This window comes from Callorhinus ursinus, unplaced genomic scaffold (genome assembly GCF_003265705.2).
Source record: "Callorhinus ursinus isolate GAN/ISIS: 27379988/994484 unplaced genomic scaffold, GSC_fseal_2.0 scaffold18, whole genome shotgun sequence".
Classification (NCBI taxonomy): domain Eukaryota; kingdom Metazoa; phylum Chordata; class Mammalia; order Carnivora; family Otariidae; genus Callorhinus; species Callorhinus ursinus.
Window position 1 is genome coordinate 999998 of NW_027397080.1, and position 22664 is coordinate 1022661.

The window sequence follows — 22664 nt, forward strand, 5'->3', positions numbered from 1 at the left end:
ACCTAAGTAGCCATAATTAAAGCTTATCCCACTGGGGAGGGGCACTTGGGGGTCCTGGAATTGGGCTTGTGTCGGGCTCCATACTCAGCAGGGTGTCTGCCTGATTCTCTCCCTCCCCTCCTCCTGCTCATGTGTGCATGCGTTCTCTTTCTCTCTCAAATAAATAAATTTAATTAAAAAAAAAACATCCCACTAGGGAGAAAAGAAAAATCCCAAGTGGGGTACTGTTGCCCCTGGGCAAGTAAGTTTTCTCTGGAAAGTTGTGGGCTTCGCACTTATGCTTAAAGATGTCGTATTTTCTTTGCCTGACCTCCCTCTACCAGGTTATTGAAAGCAATGGGATGGCAGGAATATCCTGAAAATGATGAGAATTGCCTCCCCCTCACAGAGGATGAGCTCAGAGAGTTCCACATGAAGACGGAGCAGGTATGCCATAAACCTTCCCTGGAGATCTGTTAATGACTAGGAGAGAAAGGAACAGGGCAGTGATTGCCCTTAGAGAGCCTGTTTTGTGTGAGAGAAGGGACCTTGGAAAAGAAAATAGAAAGTAAGTTGCCATAGTAGAAATACAGAAGAGCAAATCAGTGCCTAGGCAACAGGGCTCTCCAGTAGTGGGTACAAAAACTGGGTCAGTAGTTAGCAGATTCCAGAAAGTAGTATGTTCTTTCATCCTGGCAGCTCTACCCCCTTATCAGAACCACAAGGCTGTGTTCCAGGGTTATGGGCTGAGCCCTGGGCCTCTAGGGAAGCAGGCTTATTCCCACCGCCTCCAGCCCTGTGGTTTCCCTCTGATACTCTGGCCTGAGCCAAGAAACTACCTCTGAATTTATCCAACAAGTGGTTCGATGCTTCCTCTGAGTGAAACACTGCCAGATCCTGAGATTTATAGCAATGAACAAGGTAAATGGAGTCTACAAACTTCATAGGAGCTTATATTCTGGTGGTATTTATATTTTACTTAACACTTATTTTTATTTATGGTATTTATATTTAAAGCACAAACTAAGTCCTATAAAGAGAAATTACAGCTGACATAAAGACTCTGCTATTCAGAACTATTCTCTCAATCGTTGTCATCACCTGAGAACTTGTAGAAATAAAGAATCTGAAACCCTGCCTACTGAATCAGAATCTGCATTTTTAAAAAAGATCCGTAGATGATTGATTTGCACATTAAAGTTTGAAAAGCACAGCAAAAGAAATCTTGGATCTCTTAGAAGGGCCCCCTCTACATTCTGCCTAGAATTGAATACCTGCCTTTTCCAGGTCCCACTGCCAGGTGTAGTCTTTGACGGTTTTCTTTTTTCTTTTCCTGCTAACCATAGCTGAGAAGAAATGGCTTTGGGAAGAATGGCTTTTTGCAGAGCCGCGGTTCCAGCCTGTTCTCCCCTTGGAGAAGCACTTGTAAAGCGGAGTTTGAGGACTCAGACACGGAAACCAGTAGCAGTGAAACATCAGATGACGATGCCTGGAAGTAGGCGTATAAATGCTCACAGATCTGACCCAGTAAACTCAGCTTGTGTGTTTAGGGAGTCTACAAAAGAAATCGTTCTTTTCCTTTCTTCTGTTGTTGAATCCTTCATGCACAAGGGAAAATAATCATATCCCAAAGAGAGAGCAATTGGTTTGTTTAGCTTTTGTTGTTGTTGTTCCTCCCTGTTATCTGCTTAATAGAAGTTTGTGTGATGGGAAAGATTTTTTAAATACACACACACACAGACACAGTATCTATGGGGCGACACACGGGTGGGAGCTGCCCGTGCAGAGAGGGGAGGCTGGTCAGCCCAGCCCTTGGGGCGCTCACCCCCGTGCTCAAGCAATCATTGTCAATGACAAAGTGACTATTGAAGTTATAATTGTATTAAATTAATGCTAATAATCTGGATATTTTATTTTATTTTTGGCTGCTCGGGTAACGTTAGCCCATAACCAAGCATACATGGTTTTCTTTTTTCTTTTTTTTTTTTTTTTCCTTTTTTGGGTACAGCTGTAAAATATTTGGATATAGGAAATGTGTTATTCTTGCAGCCTTGATATTCAGGGTGGATTGTAAAATATAAATTTTTGTGAGATTTCAAAGATTAAGATTATTTTGATAACATTATTTACAGATTTAAAAGATGTGGTTATCACAAGTCTGTTGAGGGGGAAAACTACTGCATAAAATAACTAACTTGGAATAAATATTTTGCATCAGTTTCGATCGTCTTGTGTAAGAAGTATATTTCCTTTAAAACTAGATGAGTGGATTCTTTGAGGGATATACTTTTAGAAGTCTTAGGGAAATCTGAATTAGACATAGCTGTTTCTCCTTTTAGCAGATACTTTTTTGATGCAGAAAAACTTGTGCAATAAATTATCAGTAATAAAATCAAAAACCCAAGTTTCCTTCCTGAAACTGATTTTCACTTGCCTGGGTATTTACCAGTGTGCATGTTTTAAGGAAGGTTCTGTGCCTCAGTTTTCCTGCTAAAGAGGAACATGGGAAAGGGTTTGAGCCAGTGCTGTGACCCGTGGAGGGTGACCAGTGGTGACCAGTGACCAGTGGGGGAGGCAGTTTTTCATTCAGCATACACTTCCCCAGCTCTCCCTGTATGCCAGGTATTTTGCAAGGCTCGGGGTGCAGGGAATGCCCAGCCCAGTAGAGAAGAGAATAAACAATTATATTACAAAAATGAAGCCTTTGGGCCAAAATCTGATGGACAAGTAGAAGTTAAAGTAAGCACACACTGACACTGACACTCTTTGGCCATCCCTACAGTACACGCTCCCTGGTGGACATAGAGGTCCAGGATCATTAATGGGAGACAACCAGCAGGGTAACAGCCCTGATTGCATGTTAGAAAGATAACCAACTTGTAGTGTCTCCAAAAGGGATAGAGGCTAGAGGCAGAGAGACGAGCATGACATTTGCTAGATTCTGTAAGGCTAGGAAGGCAGAGACCCTATGTGCCACACTCTGTATTACATAGTCTCTCCTGCTGGTGTTATAAGCAGTCCATGTAGAAATGGTGGTTGGGGTAGAGCAGTAAGAACTATCATATTTTTGAATATATCTTTTAAAATATTATGTACTAATAAGAAAACTTGCCGGGTGCCTGGGTGGCTCAGTCCATTAAGCTTTTGGCTCTTGATTTCTGCTCAGGTCGTGATCTCAGGGTTGTGGGATCGAGCCCCAGTCGGGCTCCTTGCTCAGCAAGGAGTCTGCTGCTCTCTCTCCCTCCCCTCTCCCTCTGCCCCTACCCCCGCTTGTGTTCTCTCTAATAAATAAATTAAAAGAAAACTTGCCAGGTATGATACTCCATTAATTGTTGGTCCTGATTTCAGTATTAAAATGGGGGAGGGGGGAATACATCTTAGAATCCGTGAAATACTATAAAATGAATATAGTTGCAAAAGTATTAAACTGGAAGTGAGAAGTTGTCTGAGATAGAGATATCCTGCCAGTGGGGTGTTGAGCTTTGCCACTTACTAGCTTTCACAAAACAAATTTCTTAAAAATGTGCCCTTTTTCTTGCTTGGAATTAAGCTGGCTGAGATCACATGCTTTGAAACACTTGTAACCTGTTGCTGGTCACACCTTGGCCTTACATGGTGAGGGGGTTGCTACCGTTAAGTCCCTGTCTTGTTTAGAAAAGGGAGTTTGTTGAGAAACATGGGGCTAACTCAGAGCTCCTGATGGATACGTATATTTGGGGAGGTGGCAGAGATCTGATCAGCACAAAAGTCTCCTGGTCAGACTTGAATGAAGGGGTACCTTTCTATATTTGATTCCCTCATCTGATAGATTCATTGTGTTCTCCCAGAACTTTAATTCCTTGGGCTGTGCTAATTATCATCCCTCTCTAGCCAAACAAAACAACCCCCCCCCCCCCGCCCAAGGAAATCGGGACTAGGGAAAAACTGCTAGCTTTGGTGTGACTTGGTAATACAAAAGCTGTGGTTGCTTCCCGAGGGGCAGAGTGCAAGGGAAAGCTTTTCAGCCTAGGGGAAAGAAGATTCCTGGCAGAAAGCCCAAAAGGGCAGACTGCTTCCTCTCCCAGGTGTTCCCTAGAACGGAAAACACTACCTTGGGTAACTTGGGCAAAACAAGAATGAACAAGATGATACTTCCCTGCCAGAGACTGTTCAATGACCAGTGATGACTATGCGACAGGGGCCCAGCTAGTCTAGGAGGCAGCCATTTGTCCCCCTTTACATAATGTAAGGCAGAGAAACCAAGATGTAGTGTGAAAAGGGACTTGCCCACGCTTATGGATTGAGGTGGAGCAGACATTATGACACTTTCTCAAGCCAGGGGCTCCTCCCAGAGGTGACCAGCCTTTCCCCACCCATGCTCCAGGCCTGCCTAGACCTGTAGTTGCTGCCCAGGGAGCTAAGTCTCCTCCCCAAACATAAACTTAATCTTGTAAACTCAGTAAACCTGGCCTTTCCGCTCTGCCTCTGGCTTTGTTTCATCCTCCTTTCCCTTCCCCTGCTCTCTGTCCTGTCTCTTGCAGGTCCTGGCTGGCATGTCAGGAAAGGGGTCCGCTCCCATGGCCTACTCTGGGGAGCCAGGGCTCCTGTTCTGTGGGTCCTGTGACATGGTTTTCCGCTCCTGGGAGCTGTTGGCCACCCACACTCAGCGCTTCTGCATTGGCCGTCCGACCCGAGAGGTAACACCTGGAGCCCACTTCTCAAAAGGGCCGCCTCTGTGGCCACATGGGTGGGTTTTCAAGCAACTCTGACCCTCAGGATATTTCATCCCCACACCCTGTCGCCAGGTGGTGCCACAAGAACACCAGGGCCTCCCAGAGCAGGAGGCCAGCAAATTGGCTACTAAGAAGCTAACAGAAGAGGTACTCCGGGCTTTCCCCACCCGCTCCAAATTTAGCAACCTCCCTAGGCCTACAGGTCACTCAGATCATGGGTCAAGGAGGTCACGGAGTCCGCTATCTCCAGGTGCAGCGACTGCGGCTGTACCTACAGGAAATGCGACCCTGGATAACAGAGGTCTCCAGGGGATTAGAAGGGCCCCGGAGCCAAACTGAGGTGAAGACTCAGGGCCCCACCCCCGAAGCTGCTGGAAACCCTGGCGAGCGGCTTCGGGCGCTGCAGGGGACTCACGCAAAGCGGGTGGCGGAGACGGAGTCACAGAGCCGGGCCCTGGAGCGACGCAGCGAGGGTGAGGGAAATGGACCGGGGCGTGGGGGGGGATTTACGAGCCCTCCCCGCCCCTCTCCCTTTGGCTTTGAGTTTGTCGGACTCTTTGCGACTCGGTACCTTAACGCCTCAGAATTGAGCCAACGCCTCCAAGGTTTGGCCCAGACCCGGGGCGGAATATCACGCCTTTTCGGTCTGGAGCGGGAGCTTCGAGAACTCCGGGCAGAAGCCGGGCGAACGCGGGGAGCTCTAGAAGTGCTAGGTGCGCACGTTCAGCAGCTACAGCCGGAGCCTGGGTGAGACCCGGGGTATTCAGAGCGCGGCAGAGCGGGGCTGGGGGCTGGTCCCGGTCTGGGGGCGGAGCCGCGGCGGGAGCCTCCGGAGGGCGGGGCCCGGGAAGCGTAGGCGCCCGCGCAGCTGGAAGGCCGCACGTGTTCTGTCGGGAAGGGGCGGGGCTTCCGGAGGCCGGGCCTCTGGATCCGCAACTTCTCCGCGCGGCTGGCCCCCCGGCCCCAGGACCCGGCTCAACGCCTTGCGAGAGGCAGAACTCTGTTGTCCGGTGCTACAGGCCAACCCAGGGACTCTGGCTGCCGAGATCGGGTGAGGCCCGGGGCCCGGGGCGGCATGGGCGAAGCGCTAATCAGTCCTGGAAAGACGCTGCCTTCTTGTCCCCTGTTCCCTCCCTAGGGCCCTGCGTGAGGCCTACGTTCGAGGCGGGGGCCGGAACCCCGGCCTTCTGGGCCAGATATGTCAGTTGCAGGTGGAGGCATCAGCGCTGGAGCTGCGGCGGCTGCGGACCTGCAGAGGTGAACAGGACGGCCTCGGAAGCGGTGGTCTTAATCCTGGGAGGAGAAAAGGGCGGTTGAGGGGGGCGTCTTTGGCAGTGGGGACCACCTGAAGGTGGAAAACTTGGGTGGTCTTTGTGGCAATGGCTAGAATGTTACCTGGCAAGTTCAGCCTTGTCCAGAGAGACGTAAAGCTGGAGAGCTGCTCAGGATTGCACCAGCTGGTTACCAGAGGCCAGAGGTGACGGGTGGGACTTTCTCATCGCAGGAAGACGGGCAGGTGCCGCACTGGGGGAGCTTCTAGTGGTGGAAGCCGAAAACCGGCGCCTGGAGGCAGAAATCCTGGCCTTGCAGATGCAGAGGGACGCAGGCCCTGCGTCCTGGGGTTAGCGAGCACCCTCGTCCCACACCACTTAGCTCTCCCCAGCAGGCTGAGCCCAAGGAAGGGGTTGGAGGGTGGAGAATGAGGCGTGTGTTTGTGGCCCTGCCCGTTCCTGCCCTCGCGCATCTCCAGGTGTCCGTGCGTGTGAGTTCGGCTCTCCGGGAAAGGGTATCTCGGCCCTGTTACTTGCTGCGTCCTGCTCAGAGATGCCCTACTCTTAACTCTCTGCTCCCAGGGCCTAGCGAGCCTCGACCCGTGGTGAATCCCCCCCGACGCCTGGGGAGGAGGGAAGATCCCCCGCGCCTCCCGCCGCCGGTGGCTCCCCCGCTACCGCCCCATCCACACTCCACAGGCATCCTGTTGAGTGGCACAGAAAAGGCCGTGAGGACCCAGGGGTTGGGGCCGGGGCAGCTCTGTTTTGTGTAGCTGGGGAAGCATGGGCGCCGAGGAGGCTCTCCGCAGGAGTCCACTCTTACCCCACCCACAGCTGCAGGTTCCTGGCACCCTGACCAGGAACCCTGGCCTGGATCCATACTTTCTCCTGCCGGCTCCTGACGTTCTGGGCCCTGCACCCTATGACCCTGGGTGAGGCCTGCTCCCCCTGTGACTTGGTCATCCCTTCTGATTAAGGAGAGAGACCCACTAGGAAGAGCTAGGATTGGGGAACTGACAGGGTGAGGGGAAGGGATGGGGGGCGTTGTATAGGTGCCCCCTGAGACCTGTGTTCTTCAGGGCAGGGCTGGTCATTTTCTATGACTTCCTTCGGGGCCTTGAGGCTTCTTGGATTTGGGTGCAACTCACGACTGGCCTGACACGAGACGGACAGGACACAGGAGGGGCCACAGCATTGCCCCCAGCCCTTTGCTTGCCCCCACCTCCAGCTCCTGGGCCCACGGGCAACTGTGCCATCCTTGCCAGCAGGCAGCCCGTACCCAGGTCAGTAGGTGGAGATTGACTTGGATGCCTTTTGTCACAATTGAGGCTTTTCCCTCATTCTGCTGTTTTCCATCTGTATACAGGGCCACTGGCTCCCAGAGCTGTCCAGGGAAAAACAGTTCTGGCTTCTGACATAGTTTCGGTTGTTCTAGGCTGCCACCTTCACCATCAGCAGCCCTGGTCTGTGAGCTACAGGCCTGGCAGGGGCTGGCATGGGCTAGGGAACCACAGCCAAAGGCTTGGGCCTCATTGGTGCTATTTGACCGGGATCAAAGGGTGCGAAGTGGCCGTTGGCGTCTTCCACTTCGGGCCCTTCCTCTGGACCCCAGCCTTACCCCTGGACAGTTGAATGGGATTCCCCAGGTGAGTGTGGACAGGGACTGGATCTCCTCCCCTCCAGGTACAGATGCAGTACCATTTCAACTCTCTGCAGGTAGGTGAGGTTGAGCTCTTTCTACGACTGGTTAATGCAAGAGATGAAGGTGTCCAGACACTGGCCGAGATCAACCCAGCAAGTGCCCAGGAGTACCAGTACCTACCTCCGCTGAGGGACCACCTAAAGCTAGGGATACTGCAGGTGTGATTGGTGTGGTTAATTGCTAGCATTTGTTTACCTGCGTGTTCCAAGTAGTTTCTGTGAATTAACTCCTTTCTCATACATCCTTACAAAGTAATTATGTAAACAGATAAGGAAATCAGCTGCACAATAAGGTTTACTTGGTTTACATTAGGTAGTCAAGATACAAACCTCTTGCTAAAGATACACTTCTTCCTGTTCCACAGATACCCAAGTCACCTGCACTGGAAGCAAGCTCCCTTGCCCCAAAAGCTGGCTTTGTTGACCCTCCTCCTCCTGCAGAAGAGCCCCCTCAGCAGCAGAGTCAAAGATAGATGGTTTGGGCCCTCATCACAGCTTTGACCCACCCCCTCTGGCTTTCTGAATCTAGGAGAATGTGGTCATGAGTAGCTTAACAGGCTCAGAACTAGGACTTAGATGAGGCTTGTTGCCAGACCTGCAGCTTTACTACTACACGTTCTCAAGAGGGTCTAGAAGCAAATAGCAGATACAAGCTCAAAATAGGAGGTCCAATCACAGCTTTACCACCTTCCACAAATACTTGGCCTTTATCAGTTTTCCTCTTGTAAAACAGATGTGAGGATTAAATGGATGTCAGGTATTTTCAGTATTGCCTGGAATATAAATTCTTTGAAAGATAAGCAGGGGGCACTCTAATTTGTTAAAGGAATTTCAAAAACTTACCTTTTTTTGCGCTAAAGCCCATCTTGTTGCCACACTTCGTTCAGGACATCCTCCGGGAAGCCTTCCAGGCTATAAAGGTCCCCGTGAACTAGGAGCTCCTCCCATACCTTATACACTTAGAAATCTGGCTAAAATTTGATATTGGGCCTATCCCCAGAACCCAGTGCAATCCAAAGTTCAAAGGCCTAAAATCCTCAGGACTTGGAACATGCAATACAAGGGCATCTTCAAGAAGTTCAAAGCCAAAGATTTCTACAGCCATGAGTTACCATAACCAGCCCAGAAAAATTCCATTTTCTCTATTTAGGAAGTAAAATATAAACTGGAAAACTGACTGACATTCAATAGTCAAATGGCAGGTTCTGACCTACTGTCTGTCTAGTGCAGCAAAGTAACCCTATGGGTGGTCAGAATTACTAACTCCCTTTAGGTAATGTAGGGCAGGCACGGTTTGGAATTCAGATCAATAGTAACTGGTATTTAACAGGTTCTTAAACTAAGGGTCAGGGCTGAGGCAGCTCAGGCAGGGAGGGTCTCCCACTAGCCTTGCACCCTGAACATCCCCAGTGGGATGGCTTTAATATCAGTATCCTGAGCACCCTTTGACTGGACTGGTGGGCCAGTTTCTACCTTTCAACCCCACATCCCACACTGAAATGCTTCAGGTAGTTTGGGATCCCACTGGAAGATTTTTTTTAAGATTTTATTTAAGAGAGAGAACATGAGAGGGGAGAAGGTCAGAGGGAGAAGCAGACTCCCCCCCCGAGCAGGGAGCCCGATGAGGGACTCGATCCCGGGACTCCAGGGTCATGACCTGAGCTGAAGGCAGTCGCTTAACCAACTGAGCCACCCAGGCACCCTGGGAGACCTTTAAACACAAGTCCAGACCAGGAGCATTTTTTAGCATCTTTATTTGAGAGGTCAAAACTGCAGATGGGTAACAATTTAGATTCAAGTTATAAGATATATTCCAGCCTTTCTGTACAGAAAACAAAACTCCACCAGCCAGCCTCCCCACAAATTCCTCCAACCACATCCCACGTGTCCAGTCCCTCAAGCCACTTTCAAACCAGAAAGCTCAATTCTCTACAGTTAGCAGACCAGTTTTCCTCAAGGATCACTTTCCCCCACCCCTCCCCCTCACAAGTTTTCTTCAGTTCTTTTTCCAGGACAGAATTATTGACCCCAATTGGAGACTAGATGGGTAACAGTTATCACTCAAGGCCTGGCTCAGGTGGTTATCAGTTCACAAAGTCCACCAAACAGTATCAGCACCAAAGAGCAAGATCTTTACCAAGTCTTGTTTTTGTAGCCCCCATCATGGGGACAGCACCACTGAAGGTTTGTATTTAAAATGGAAAAGATATAGCACCATTAGAAAACAAAGAGCCTGGCTATGCTTGATTTGATTGCCTCCACATTAGACCGACAGGAACTTGGATGGGAACTTCCAACAGAGATCAGTACAGAAAGGGGCAGGGGGAGTGAGTACCTTTGACAACTATATCAAACCCAGAGTGCTCCAAGGCACAGATTCAGCCAGTATATTTAAGAAAAAAAATCATCAAAGCCTCAGCCTTTGCTTACAATCTTTATTGAAGTTATACAAAAAGAGGCCCCCCAAAGTGAAAAAATACATTATATACAAAAACACTTTCCCTCAGGAGGAAGGCTCTGCGCCCTCTCTTAACATGCAGTGCTTTCAACTGTGGCTCCGGCCTCCACTGTCCCCTCCACTGCTGCCCGGCTTTCAGCCTGATTCTCAGCCTGGAAGATAAATAGGGAGCCTGCGCATAAATGACCCTAGTTTAAGCCGTTCTGTCTTTACACAACTGAGTAGGCATTAGAGAAAGTGAACAGGTCTCCTAAAGCCTGCTTTGCTCCCTACACTACTAATAGCCCATTTCCTAAAGTCTCTCTAATAGGGCTGATGGAGCCAGTGTTCATACGGTACTTGGAAAGGGAGCAAGCAGAAATCACTCAATGGTCTTGCCAATTAAGTGCCTTCTCACACATTCTTTAGAGTGGGACCTGTGCTGTGTGTATAGTTGCCATTCGTCAATGAGATATCCTACATTCCATAACCAGTTTCCTGCACACTGTTTCTATGAGGGTTGCATACAAGTAATCCGAACAGGCTCAAGGTGAGGAACATGCACTTAGAAGGACTAGTTTCCCCAGGGCCTGAGAACAAGGGGAAATAAGGCAAGAGTCCAAGCCCTCTTAACTGCCCACCTCCTCCTCCATGTTTTCTGAAACTTCATTTCCACTGGAGACGGCATCCCCACTGCCTCCATTCACCTCTAGCTCTTGTTTCGCTTTCTTTGCATCATCTTTTCGGGGACTCTCTTCCTCTGGTTTCCTCTGAAGACAGAATTGGGAACGCTTCACAAATGTGCTGAATGTTTTTAAAAGTACTGCAAAAGTTTTTAAAAACCCCTTCATTCCTCTCCTCCCCCACTGCTGCCACCCCATGGTGCAGAGATCCTGAACACCGGTATCCACGGCTCTCAGGGTCTCTCCCATGGCCACAGGAAGCAGACGTCAACCTGTGCTCAGTACAATCAATTGGTCAGCCACAACATACCAATCCAGCCTCTCTAGGGGGAGGGTGGGGTGAGGGTGAGTAGTAGATCTGAATAGTAACCAAACCCCAAGTTTATAAATCAGGACACAAAGCAATCAGTCTCCCACAAGAGGAAAAAAACGACTGTAATTGTAGGCAGAAGATGGACTCCTAAGAGTATCGGCAGGTCTGCTGCTGAATGACTACTGTCAAAGAAAACCCGCCAGCTTTGCAAGCTGAGCTGATTCTTCTCAGCTGCTTTCCTGATAGTCCTGGGCCAAAAGTGGCCTGGAAAACTGTTAGAAGACATAGTCAAGTGAAAACTACCTTCATTCAAATCCTCACCAACTTTGCAAAATGAATGTCTTATTGCACCAAATATTAAGGAATGTATTCCTGGTGTATCATTTGAAGCAAAAAACAAAACAAAAAGCAAACTGGAAAGAAAACAGAAAAGAAATGAGCACATGTAGATTTACCTTCTTTCTGACAAGGTGGGAGATATCACTCACACAATTTGATGAGGAAGCACCATCCGTTGATTTTCTACTGGCAACCTGACAAAAAGGACTTTGTTAGCAATGTACAACTAGACACGACACAAAAAAGCCTAATATCAAGTGACAAAAATCACCTGAATACTCACCATGGAGACTGAAGTGCCTCCTCCACTAGGAGTGAAACCTGAAGTAGAGCTCTCCACCTGTGCGAGAGGTGACAGACCCAAGTGGGTCCCAGGAGAGAACCCACCAGGTCACCCACACACCTACAACAGGTACCTACCATCCAAACTAAGACCTCAAATACTAGTGGGCCTCCATATACTAGCAATATCATTCCACCCCCCTCTACCTGCACTCACCACCCCCAAACCAGGAGCTTAGGCACAGGGTAAATATTAAATTAACCCATCCATATCATCACCTGTGGCACTATCTATACAGAGGAGTTCTCAGAGATGGAAGTAATAGCTTACATTTATTAAGCAAATACTATTTGTACTGTCAGAAGTATTTTAACATACAGATACTATGATCCCCATTTTACAAATGAGTCAACTAAGGCAAATAAATGTTAAGTAACCTGTCCATAGTCACACATAGTAAGTAGCAGATATATAACCTTAACCCAGTCTGGCTCCAGAGCATATTCTCTTAAGCATTATACTACTTAATAGGAATAACTAGATAAATTCTCATATTCCTTCTGACCACCAACTCCCTGGAAACCGTATCACGGTTCCTAGGCAAATAGAACACTAATACCATGATGTCTTCCAACAACATCAACCATGCCATTATCCAAACTTCAAAAGGAAACCAAACCAACCAGAGTGGCTTTCAGAGCCAATTCAGCTACATTCCCACTACGCTGGGAGTCCTTTGCATCTTCTATCTTCTCTCTAATTTCAGGTAGCAGTTCCTTCAGTTCCTCAATTTCTTTCTCATATTCAGTAGATGATCCTTCAGCCTCCTTCAACTGCTCACTTAGTACAGCTACAAAGAACAGGCTGAAGTGATCAGTAATAGTTACCACCAAAGGATCCATTTTTTTTTTCATATTGTCGATTACCGGATCCAGTCAAGCTTATCGTCAAATAGCTGATGCTCACTCACCCATTCTCTTCTCAATGACTTCAATAGATTTGCTGAACTGTGCCACTGCCTCATCATACTGAGAGTTATACCCATAGGCCAAGCCCAGCTGGTAATGGGTCTCTGCAAGGAGACGATCATGGGCTTCCAGGTACTGCTCTTGCAGGTTTAGGCAAGCCTGGAACTCCTCCACAGCTTGGACATAATTCTCTAATGAAAAAAGAATAGCAAGCAAATGGACAGCATTTAATATATAATACTTCCAAATTGTAGACCATTCTACAGGAATGCTCTCCTGTTTTAAATTACATTTCTTTGTAGCATCTCCAGGACATTGAACTATTATAAAAAAAAAAAAATATCTAACTGGGGAGGGGGAAAAAAAAAAACCCTACTGAAGAACTTCAGAAGAGATGGTTCACTATTCTAGGAACTACAGGAACCCAAACCAACTGTCCTTTTAAAGCCAATTGCCAGGGGTGCCTAGGTGGCTGGCTCAGTCAGTTAAGCATCTGCCTTCCACTCAGGTCATGATCTCAGGGTCCTGGTATGGAGCCCCACATCAGACTCCTTGCTCGGCAGGGAGCCTGTGTCTCCCTCTCCCTCCGCCCCTCCCCCTACTTGTGCTCTAAGAAATAAAATCTAAAAAAAAAAAAGCCAATTGCCCACAACTTATGATCAATCAAGCTGAATTTTAAGGAATTAGAGGAAAAACTGGGGGGGGGGGGCACATTAAAGGAAAGAGTAAAATGGAAAATGTATTACCAGATTCAACACTAACTTCTCCAAGTTTAAGATGGGCCTGTGCAGCATAAAGCTGAGCTTCTTTTGTTTCTTGCCTGAAAGAAGGAAAAGATTATCAGAAACCTTAATAGCATTTGTCCAAACCTAACTGATATTCTATTTCCAAGCTCCAAACTCCCAACCTAAGCCTAGAAACACTGAAAAGTATTACCTTTTAAAAATGATCTTTGCTAAATCCAGCATATCCCAGGCAAGTTCTAGATTCCCGATCTCCTCCTCTTCATTTTCTTGAAGAGACTAAAAAGTATATCCAAATCATTGGTATTAGGCAGAAGTATAAGACAGGAATCTTATCACAAATCTAAATGCGTAATACAGCTTAAAAAATAACCACATGATATGATTCAAAATTTGGACTTTCTCCCTAAAACCTACAGAATGGGTCCCTATAATCCTTCTATCCGAAGTCATCACCTATGTCAGTGATATCTAACAGTGACGTGTTGGGTCCCATCAGAACATCCTCGGATTAAACGGATCTGTGTATTCCAGGCATGAACAAAGAGTCCCCAATCCCCAACCAAGAAATGACTATGATAATCACACCTACCCTAGTAAGCTACAGTCCTACAATAAGAAGATGATACTAAACAAATAATAATTTACCTTGTTTTCAAGAAGTGATTCATTTGGTGTTTCTTCAGCCTTGTCATTTTCTTTATCCTCCTCTTCTGAGCCTTCAGTTTCTGTAAGCAAAAATTCCTCAGTATTGAGAATACTAAGGATATCTTCCTTCTAAGTACTCAAGAGATTCCAATAAATGCCTGTCAACCTATATTCTGAGTAGAACAGGCCAGATGCTAAGTCAGTTAATATTTGAACTGAATATAAAGCCAGTGATTACAGTCTAATTCAAGTGTAACCTAGATTTAGATTGTATAATCTTACAGTGTGTGGTTTACACCTTCAGTGATCAGAAGGCTGTACGTTTCTCTTCTAAAAGTCAATTTGATCATTCAGATCAGGACAGATTAGCTACTGTATTCTTATTGTAGAAGCTCCCATATACTTAGCCAGAAGCAGTTGAAGAACTCAGCCAGTGTTCCTGGTGTCTTTAAGCAGCCATTTGTTATATAACACTAACATGCTGAGAAAGTACAAAAAGTTAAATTACCCCAGTCCATTCAGAGCAAGAATGCTCAAGAGACTAGCTTTCCCACAACACAGCTGTGGAGAGAAAAGCATAGTCCTTACCAACTCTCACCAATGAGCATGCCATAGACTCCAGCCAGCTCTAGCATGTACAGAGAATTGAGTAAGCAGTACCACAACCAATTGTTTTTACTCCAGTATAATGTTAAAATTTGCAACCATATTGACACACTATTTCACCATACTGACATATATTCACAAGTCAACTGCCTTTAAGGACAGGCTGCTAATAAATAGCTCTACGCACCACTTAGAAGTTCAAAATGTCATAGGATTAAAAATGGGCTTTTGGGGGCACGTAACAATTCATGAATTGGGTATAATGCGCCTACCTCTGCCACCTTTCATTAAACATTTTTAACGCAAGCAAAAGAGCTAAAATACCATCTTCCTAACAAGCTATTATGGGAACATAAATATGCAATTAGGCCTTAGAGCCATGAAGTCAGGCTAAAGGACTTTTATCTTTAGCAATACTGCTTAAGAATGGGAATAGGCACAGAAAATTCCTAAACATTATAAATTAGTAAAGACAAAGTCCTGTAAGAAGGGCACCTGGCTGGCTCGGATAGTGGAGCATGCAACTCTTGATCTCAGTGTTGCGAGCTCGAGCCACATGCTGGGTATAGAGATTACTTAAAAATAAAATTAAAAAAAAAAAAAAATTCCTGGGCGCCTGGGTGGCTCAGATGGTTAAGCGTCTGCCTTCGGCTCAGGTCATGATCCCAGGGTCCTGGGATCGAGTTTCGCATTGGGCTCCCTGCTCCTTGGGAGCCTGCTTCTCCCTCTGCCTCTCTCTCTCTCTCTCTTTCTCTCATGAATAAATAAAAATAAAATCTTTAGAACAAAAACCAAAAAACAACAAAAAAATTCCTCTAAGAACCAGTTACAAGTTAACTGACCTCTATAGCAAACAGGTTTTATCAAATGACTCACTCTTCCCCTGTTGACCATATAATTTAGTGTTTCTAAAATAAATACCCACCATCATATACCATTATCTTTCTGTACCCAAATTTCCAAGTTATCTGTATACTTAGTACCCTGTCAGACTAGATGGGTGGTTTTATTAACTCTGACAATGAGGCCCATTCTCAAGACGGATGAGGTAAATCTATGCAACAAACATTTTACCTTCCTAATTTGTAGGAAAAATTGACAAAATGTGTATTGTTAGTCTATATTCTTAAATAATCTGGTATCTGTTCCTACTCATGCCAAAATGCCAGGTGACATCTAATTAGATTAAAATCTTACTGAGTTTTACATCAAATTTTTAAAATAAAATTCTTACGATAATCTGAGAAAAATACTTGTTTCCTTTGAGAAATCTGTACTACCTTCATGGAATGGTGAGAAGAAAGTTAGGTTAATGAGAAAGCCATTACTTTAAAACAACACTTTCCAACCTGGTAACCTATACCCAGGTATTAATGGGAATGCCCTGATGTCCTCAGTGAAGTGATCTGTTAAAATGGAATCTTCTTTGTAGCATGCCTATTACCATCCTTTGGAAAAATGGATACACAGCTTTATACCATTTCTCTGATTTGTAGCCTGTTCAAAAGTTAAGGGCACAGGATAGTGCAAAGAAAAATTCCTCTTAGAGACAATCTGCTGATTCTCTGGTTATCCTAGCCCTCTTAAGTCAGGGAAACACTACAGATTGACCAGTATAGTCTAAGCATGGCAAGCTCTGTGCCTACAATTTAAAAACTTTGTTCACTTACCAATCATATCTAGCATAACACTTATAAAACAACAGACCAATTATCTTTATTAGGGATATGGACAGCCTGAGAGGTGGTAAGAAATGGGATTTTAAGAGAAAACCTCTGGGGAGCCTGGCTGGCTCAGTCAGTAAAGCATGTGACTCTTGATCTGAGGGTTATGGGTTCAAGCCCCACATTGGGTACAGAGATTACTTAAAAATAAAATAAAAAAAAAAAAAGATTTGAGAGAGAATACCACTTATAAGATTTTTTGCAGGCAAGTGCTGCCACATAAAGTGGAACAGAGCACAAAGAATAAAAGTTTAGGCCTTAGGGGCACCTGGGTGGCTCAGTCATTAAGCGTCTGCCTTTGGCTCAGGTCATGGTCTCAGGGTCCTGGGATCGAGCCCCACATCGGGCTCCCTGCTCAGCGGGAAGCCTGCTTCTCCCTCTCCCACTCCCCCTGCTTGTGTTCCCTCTCTAGCTGTCTCTCTCTCTGTGTCAAATAAATAAATTAAATCTTTAAAAAAAAAAAAAAAGTTTAGGCCTTAGAAGAAGGGGGAAAAAAAGTTTAGGCCTTAGAACCAGGTTTGGGTACCTCAGCCCTCCCCGTATTGGCTGTGTGACCAGGGCAAATTACTTAAGCTCTTTCTGCCATTTCTTCATTTGTAAAATATGGAAAACTGTACCTTCTTTATGAGCAGCACGGTACCCAGGGCACATACTAAAAAAAAAAATGCAACTGAAGACTCCTAGGCTTTTATAAGTACTTTAAAAAGAATGACCAGAGGGACGCCTGAGTGGCACAGTCATTTAAGAATCTGACTCTTGGTTTTGGCTCAGGTCGTGATCCCAGGGTCAGGAGATCAAGCCCCACATCGGGCTCTGTGCTGAGCGCAGTCTGCTAAAGTTTCTCCCTGCCTCACTCTCGCAAGTAAATAAATCTTTAAAAAAAATAGTGACCAGAAAGTTTCTGATAAGAGGTGGGTTAAGGGAGGAGATAAAAAGTCACCTTCCTCACTGTGAGGCAGGCTTGGGAAGAACATACATTCATGTCACATCTAGAGTCTGATTCTAGTTCTATGACTTGGTGTGTTTGACCCTAAACAAGTAACATAACCCCTAAGCCTCAATTTCCTCATGGCTCTAAGTGGAGTAATACTACCTACTAAATAGTATTATTTTGGAATCAAAAATAATGTATGTGGGAGCACCTGGGTGGCTCAGCTGTTAAGCGTCTGCCTTCGGCTCAGGTCCTAGGATTGAGCCTACACTGGGCCTACATTGGGCTCCATGCTGCGCGGGGAGCCTGCTTCTCCCTCTCCCACTCCCCCTGCTTATGTTCCCTCTCTCTGTCAAATAAAAAAAAAAAAAAAAACAAGTATGTGGGAGAGCTGTAACAATTTTGCTTTATGATCCAAATGAATAGTTTTTGAACTGGAGAAATAGGACCTCTCTACTGTAGCTTATTATTCAAAGTCCAACTTAAAAGAGCCAGCAGAACTTCTTACTAACTTTGATCACTATCATTAAAGATTAAGACATGGTAGTTTTTTAAAAACTGAAGAATTCAGTCGTGTGCTTTTTCCATAAAAAACTCCTAAAACCCAACAAGCAGCCCAATGGCGCTACCATTTAGCCAATTCACTTCTAGTTACCATGCCTATGCTGGCTGGAGTACAAGGACCTGCACATAGGTAGATTGTAGTTTACCAGAATGAGCTGCAAATACTGAATAGTGGGTCTTTGAAAATCTAAAACTAAACAGAACTCTTAAGTCTGTCAATTATACAAAGTGGTAACTATTAACTAGACTATACCTGTGGTTATTAATACCAACATTAGATGAGCCTTACAGACAGTAGAATCCTCAAATGATAGTACAACTCAAGTCAGACGTGCCAATTATGTAATTGCTAATTAGAGGCTTATACATCTTGATGGAATTGAATCAAAATTAGACCAATAATACTACGCAAAGCATCCACACTTTATAACGTTCTTAGTAACAAAACCTTCAGTTTAGCAGCCAAAGCAAGCATGAAATGAGGGGGAAAGCAGCAAGAGGGCTAATGGTTAGGTTTTTTGTTATCTTTTGGAGGGGGCTAATTTAAAACTAATGTAAATAAGCCTCTAAACACTTCCTGAAGACTAAAAGTAAAAGAGGGTCATCAGAATTCTTTCACTGTGTTAACTGCCTTCATTTAAATGGCATGCCTGCTTAAGTGTACCAATTCACTGGATTCTACTGCTCTAATCCTGCTTCCTAAAGCAGAGAATAGGAACCATGTGAACAGTAAAATAAATAATCCAGAGGCATGCAAGTGAACATCCATTCAGCATTCTCTGCCAGCCTAGCCCACTATTTCCCTACCTACCCCACCAGCCCCCATCCACCTCTATTGGCTAGTATGGTACAGGTTACTGACAGCTAGCCAAGTCTCAGAAATCACAGAGAAGGCCTATTTTGCAGTTAGTAAAAGCGTTAGTTTATAAGCCAGCTGAAGACTTGCTTTTGATTTAACTTGCTCAACTTATCACAATCTTCTTAAACTATCCCCATTTTCATTTAGCCCTTTCCTAATCCAAAGGCAGACGGAAAATCCTGAATGGAAGGCTGACTTTTACCCATGATTAGTGTGAGTCAAATCCAGAAATGTACTCCACCCACTGCAGCTCTTGCATATCCCGGTTACCTTCACCCTCTTTCATCTGTTCTTCTCTCTCTTGTGTTTCTTCATTAGCAGCTATCTTAACTTTGTCTTCAGGGGATTTCTCAGTAGCCCCCCAGGCTACCTTGGTCTCAACCCCATCTCCAGCTGCCTCAGACTCTTCTATGGGCAGCTTAGTCTCCTCCTGGCTAGGAACCAACTCTGCCCTGACCTTCTCCTCTAGTCCTGTGCCATCTTTTGTTTCTGTCAGTCCTTCTGCATTAGTCTGTTGTTCAACAGGAGTCTGACCTCCTGCAGCTGACAGTCCATTGACTGTACCATCCTTAGGGAGAACTGTGGCCTCCTGCCCAGGCTTCTCAGAGACTTCTGACCCAGCTTCTGCAGCTGAGGCCTCTGCTATTGTCACCTCTGGTGACTCTTCAGCAGGAGGCACTTCTTGCCCTACCAGCTGCTCAAGAACAGCCTTTCCTGGCTCATTTTCAGAGGCAGCTACCTGCTCCTTTGGCTCATCCCCACCCATATCCACTGGCTTGACTGTTGAATCTATAGGCTCTGCTTCTGCCTCCACTGCAGTACTCTGCTTTTCGAGAGCTGTAACAGGCTGCTCTCCTGAAGCTTCTTTTGGCTTCTCCTCTATGCTCACAATTACTTCTCCCTCCTTCTCCTGACCTCCTTTTTCTCTGCATTCTTCTTGGACATCAGTTCCACAAACTGATTTTCCTTCCCCAGTATCTGGTACTTCCTGTTCTGGCTTCCCAGAAGTGACCTTGGCTTCATTCAGTCCTTCTGGTGCTGCTATTTCTTTTGCCTCAGTGGTTTCAGTTAACTGATCTGGAGTGGATTCAACTTTTTCCTGTAGTTCCTCCTCTGCAGGCTCACTTATATCCATGTCTTCTCTTCCACCCTTCTCCATCTCAGTCTCCTGCTCTTTATCAATTTCAGGCTTTACCAGAGACTGGTCTTCTGGTTTTTTTGCTTCTTCTTTTTCTCCCATGGCGTCATAAACCTGTTCTCTCAACTCTTCCCTTGCTTCCTCTACATGGTTAAAGAACATGAAGCATAAACATGTCTTCGAATTTAGTGATCAAGGCATAAATGGAAACTAAAAATACATTCCCTTTAAAACCTCAAACAGCCTGGCTTAAATTTTAGCAGATGGCCTAAAAACTATCTGTCCCCTTGAGAAAAAGCAAAGGGAAAAGTCCCAGATAGCAGAGCAACTTATTGCAAAGGAAACCCAAGCTCCTTAAGTGAGATATTGTTTTACTTGAGCATTCTGATTATCAGTTAGGTTAAGAGATGCCAAGCTTTTTGCTCTCCTCTAAACATTATAAACCTCCATCTAATATGTAAAACTCTAGTAGCTAAATTCCACTTAGAATTTAACATTTAATTTTCTTAGACACAAAAAATGTAAAAAGACTCCAAAAGCACTGCTATTAAAATAACTGAGCTGTACAGACTTAAAATTTGCATCAAAAAATATTTAAGGTTGTTAGGTATTTAAAATAACAATTTAAATAACAACATTTATTGGGGAAATTAAGTTTTCCTTTTATAAAACCCTGCTCTCAGTTTCAGTTAATTGGCTATCTCCACTGTAGTCTCCACCAGATGCATGTATCACCCCAGACAACTTAGGAGAGACCATCCAGGATAGGGAGAGCCCTAGTCCCATCATTGGTACATAAGAAATATACGTCGCATCTCCTGAATGTCACAGGCAACTCCACATACCATCTATGTTATCATTATTTTCTACCAGAGATTCGTCTTCTGTTTTTTCTCCTTCCTCCTCTTCCACATGCACACCTTCCAGGGCATTTCCCAACACACCATTCTCCATTCTAGGAGAACAAAAGGAGAAAGCACTAAAGGTATGATGGCTAGAACCTAACAGTTTTTCTAAGACCAAAAAGCAATCAAGTGCAGAGATTATAAACTTTAAGTATTTATGGAAGAAAAGCAGTGATCAAAACTAATATAAATTAAGGCAGTAAAAGCACTGAAAGAAAAAAGCATACCCTTCATCCCACCACCTAAAAAGCACTAATGACTACTGTCAAAAAGATAAGATCAATATTCACTCTACAATAAGGCCATAATATTTCCCAAGCTTCACATCCACCCATATTTCTTTAGTTGGCTTTAAAACATTCTGGAAAGACTTTCATGACAATCAGAATGATCTACAAAATTAGAAAACTTACCAGAATTGAGATTAAATGAGCCACAAAACATCTGCTAGTTTGTGTACCCTCAAAATGTTGTTCTGGTTAATAAACTCCAGTGGAAAATACACAACAACTTTCCAATAGTTAAGACTACTGGTTTGGGGCGCCTGGGTGGCTCAGATGGTTAAGCATCTGCCTTCGGCTCAGGTCATGATCCCGGGGTCCTGGGATCGAGTCCTGCATCGGGCTCCCTGCTCCTTGGGAGCCTGCTTCTCCCTCTGCTTCTCTCTCCTCTCTCTCCGTCTCTCATGAGTGAATAAATAAAATCTTTAAAAAAATATATTTAAAAAAAAAAAGACTACTGGTTTTGGGGCACCTGGGTGGCTCAATCATTAAGCATCTGCCTTCGGCTCAGGTGGTGATCCTAGGATCCTTCGATCGAGCCCTACATTGGGCTCCCTGCTCAGCAGGGAGCCTGCTTCTCCCTCTCCCACTCCCCGCTGCTTGTGTTCCCTCTCTCTCTCTGTCTCTCTCTGTCAAAAAAAAACAAATAAAATCTTAAAAAAAAAAAATTAAAAAAAAAACCACTGGTTTTATTTACTAGACATTCTCATATGCTATTGTTTACAAACTGTCCTTCATTAAGTCCTTGTTAAGGATGACTGTTTTATGCTGAGAGTGCTTTTAAAAGTTCTCTTATACTGGACTTTATGGTCCAAAAATAAACTATGACCATTCACTAATAGAAAAGAACTCTTCTTCTTTTTTTAGAAGACCCCAAAAGATGGGGCGCCTGGGTGGCTCAGTCATTGAGAGTCTGCCTTCGGCTCAAGTCATGATCCCAGGGTCCTGGGATCGAGCCCCGGGTCGGGCTCCCTGCTCAGCGGGAAGCCTGCTTCTCCCTCTCCCACTCCCCCTGCTTGTGTTCCCTCTCTTGCTGTCAAATAAATAAAATCTTAAAAAAAAAAAAAAAACCCAAAAGTTAAAACCCAAGCATAAGTTTAATCTACATCAAGTGCCTTCCAAAACTTCCATCAATATTTCATGTTCCTTCTAAACCCCCTTTCTTAGTAAAAGCAGACTCACCCAGCTCATATGAATCTCAAAGCTAGTAAATAATCCTGGAAAGCAAAGAAACTTATAAAGTTTTAAATAGACCACTAATGTGATACAAAACACCCTACTTAAAAACAAGTCGGACTGTTGATTTCGGCTCAGGTTATGATCTCAGGGTTGTGAGATGGAGCCCCACATCAGGCTCCAAGCTCAAGGTGGAATTTCTGCCTAAGGATTCTCCCCCTCTCCCTCCACCACCACCCCTCCGCTCACTCGCTCTCAAATAAACCTTTAAAGAAACAAAACAAAAAACAAAACAAAAGCCCCTGCGGCTTGAAAGACATACCTTGCCAACTCCAGAAGTGATTTCCCATAGTAAAAGAAGGCTTCTCCACACTCATTAGCAGTCTCTCCATACTTCTTACCT

General features: G+C 45.2%; 3 protein-coding genes across 10 annotated transcripts in view; 2 read left to right on the forward strand and 1 right to left on the reverse strand.

Moving 5' to 3' along the window:
* GPBP1L1 (GC-rich promoter binding protein 1 like 1) overlaps nt 1-3308 on the forward strand; it is a 60480-nt gene extending 57172 nt beyond the window's left edge. For both annotated transcript variants that reach the window (XM_025856792.2, XM_025856791.2), the window contains exons 11-12: nt 324-426; nt 1326-3308. In XM_025856792.2, the coding sequence (XP_025712577.1) occupies nt 324-426; nt 1326-1478 (256 nt within the window). In that variant the 3' untranslated portion in view covers nt 1479-3308. The remainder of the gene's footprint in view (nt 1-323; nt 427-1325) is intronic.
* A 560-nt stretch (nt 3309-3868) lies between these two features.
* On the forward strand, nt 3869-22664 carry CCDC17 (coiled-coil domain containing 17). 6 transcript variants are annotated; one of them, XR_012381241.1, is made up of 14 exons: nt 3874-4655; nt 4764-4838; nt 4942-5164; nt 5276-5438; nt 5659-5742; nt 5830-5948; nt 6196-6312; nt 6545-6690; nt 6797-6894; nt 7042-7245; nt 7398-7608; nt 7679-7822; nt 8029-16880; nt 16911-22664. XR_012381241.1 is itself a non-coding variant. In XM_073902684.1 (13 exons), the coding sequence occupies exons 3-13, from the start codon at nt 4972-4974 to the stop codon at nt 8134-8136; spliced, it is 1587 nt and encodes a 528-aa protein (XP_073758785.1). In that variant the 5' UTR covers nt 3874-4655; nt 4735-4838; nt 4942-4971; the 3' UTR covers nt 8137-22664. The 6 variants fall into 6 exon arrangements, 5 of the variants coding, with proteins under 5 accessions (XP_073758786.1, XP_073758784.1, XP_073758783.1 ...); XM_073902684.1 differs by having other exon boundaries at nt 4735-4838; nt 8029-22664; XM_073902681.1 differs by having other exon boundaries at nt 8029-22664.
* NASP (nuclear autoantigenic sperm protein) overlaps nt 10085-22664 on the reverse strand; it is a 41633-nt gene continuing 29053 nt past the window's right edge. The window contains exons 4-15 of one of the 2 annotated variants that reach the window (XM_025856345.2): nt 22584-22664; nt 20745-20854; nt 19032-20042; nt 14078-14157; nt 13623-13708; nt 13433-13506; nt 12689-12877; nt 12402-12568; nt 11719-11775; nt 11552-11629; nt 10742-10870; nt 10085-10273 (exon numbers count right to left, since the gene is read on the reverse strand). In XM_025856345.2, the coding sequence (XP_025712130.1) occupies nt 10193-10273; nt 10742-10870; nt 11552-11629; nt 11719-11775; nt 12402-12568; nt 12689-12877; nt 13433-13506; nt 13623-13708; nt 14078-14157; nt 19032-20042; nt 20745-20854; nt 22584-22664 (2143 nt within the window). In that variant the 3' untranslated portion in view covers nt 10085-10192. The remainder of the gene's footprint in view (nt 10274-10741; nt 10871-11551; nt 11630-11718; nt 11776-12401; nt 12569-12688; nt 12878-13432; nt 13507-13622; nt 13709-14077; nt 14158-19031; nt 20043-20744; nt 20855-22583) is intronic. The other variant, XM_025856344.2, reaches the window with a different exon arrangement.

Coding starts and splice junctions, on each gene's coding strand:
- CCDC17 (XM_073902681.1), top strand. CDS start 4,512: ATGTCAGGAAAGGGGTCCGCTCCCATGGCCTACTCTGGGGAGCCAGGG. Junction 5,165..5,275: donor CCTGGAGCGACGCAGCGAGG/GTGAGGGAAATG, acceptor TTAACGCCTCAG/AATTGAGCCAACGCCTCCAA. Junction 5,949..6,195: donor GCGGCTGCGGACCTGCAGAG/GTGAACAGGACG, acceptor TTCTCATCGCAG/GAAGACGGGCAGGTGCCGCA.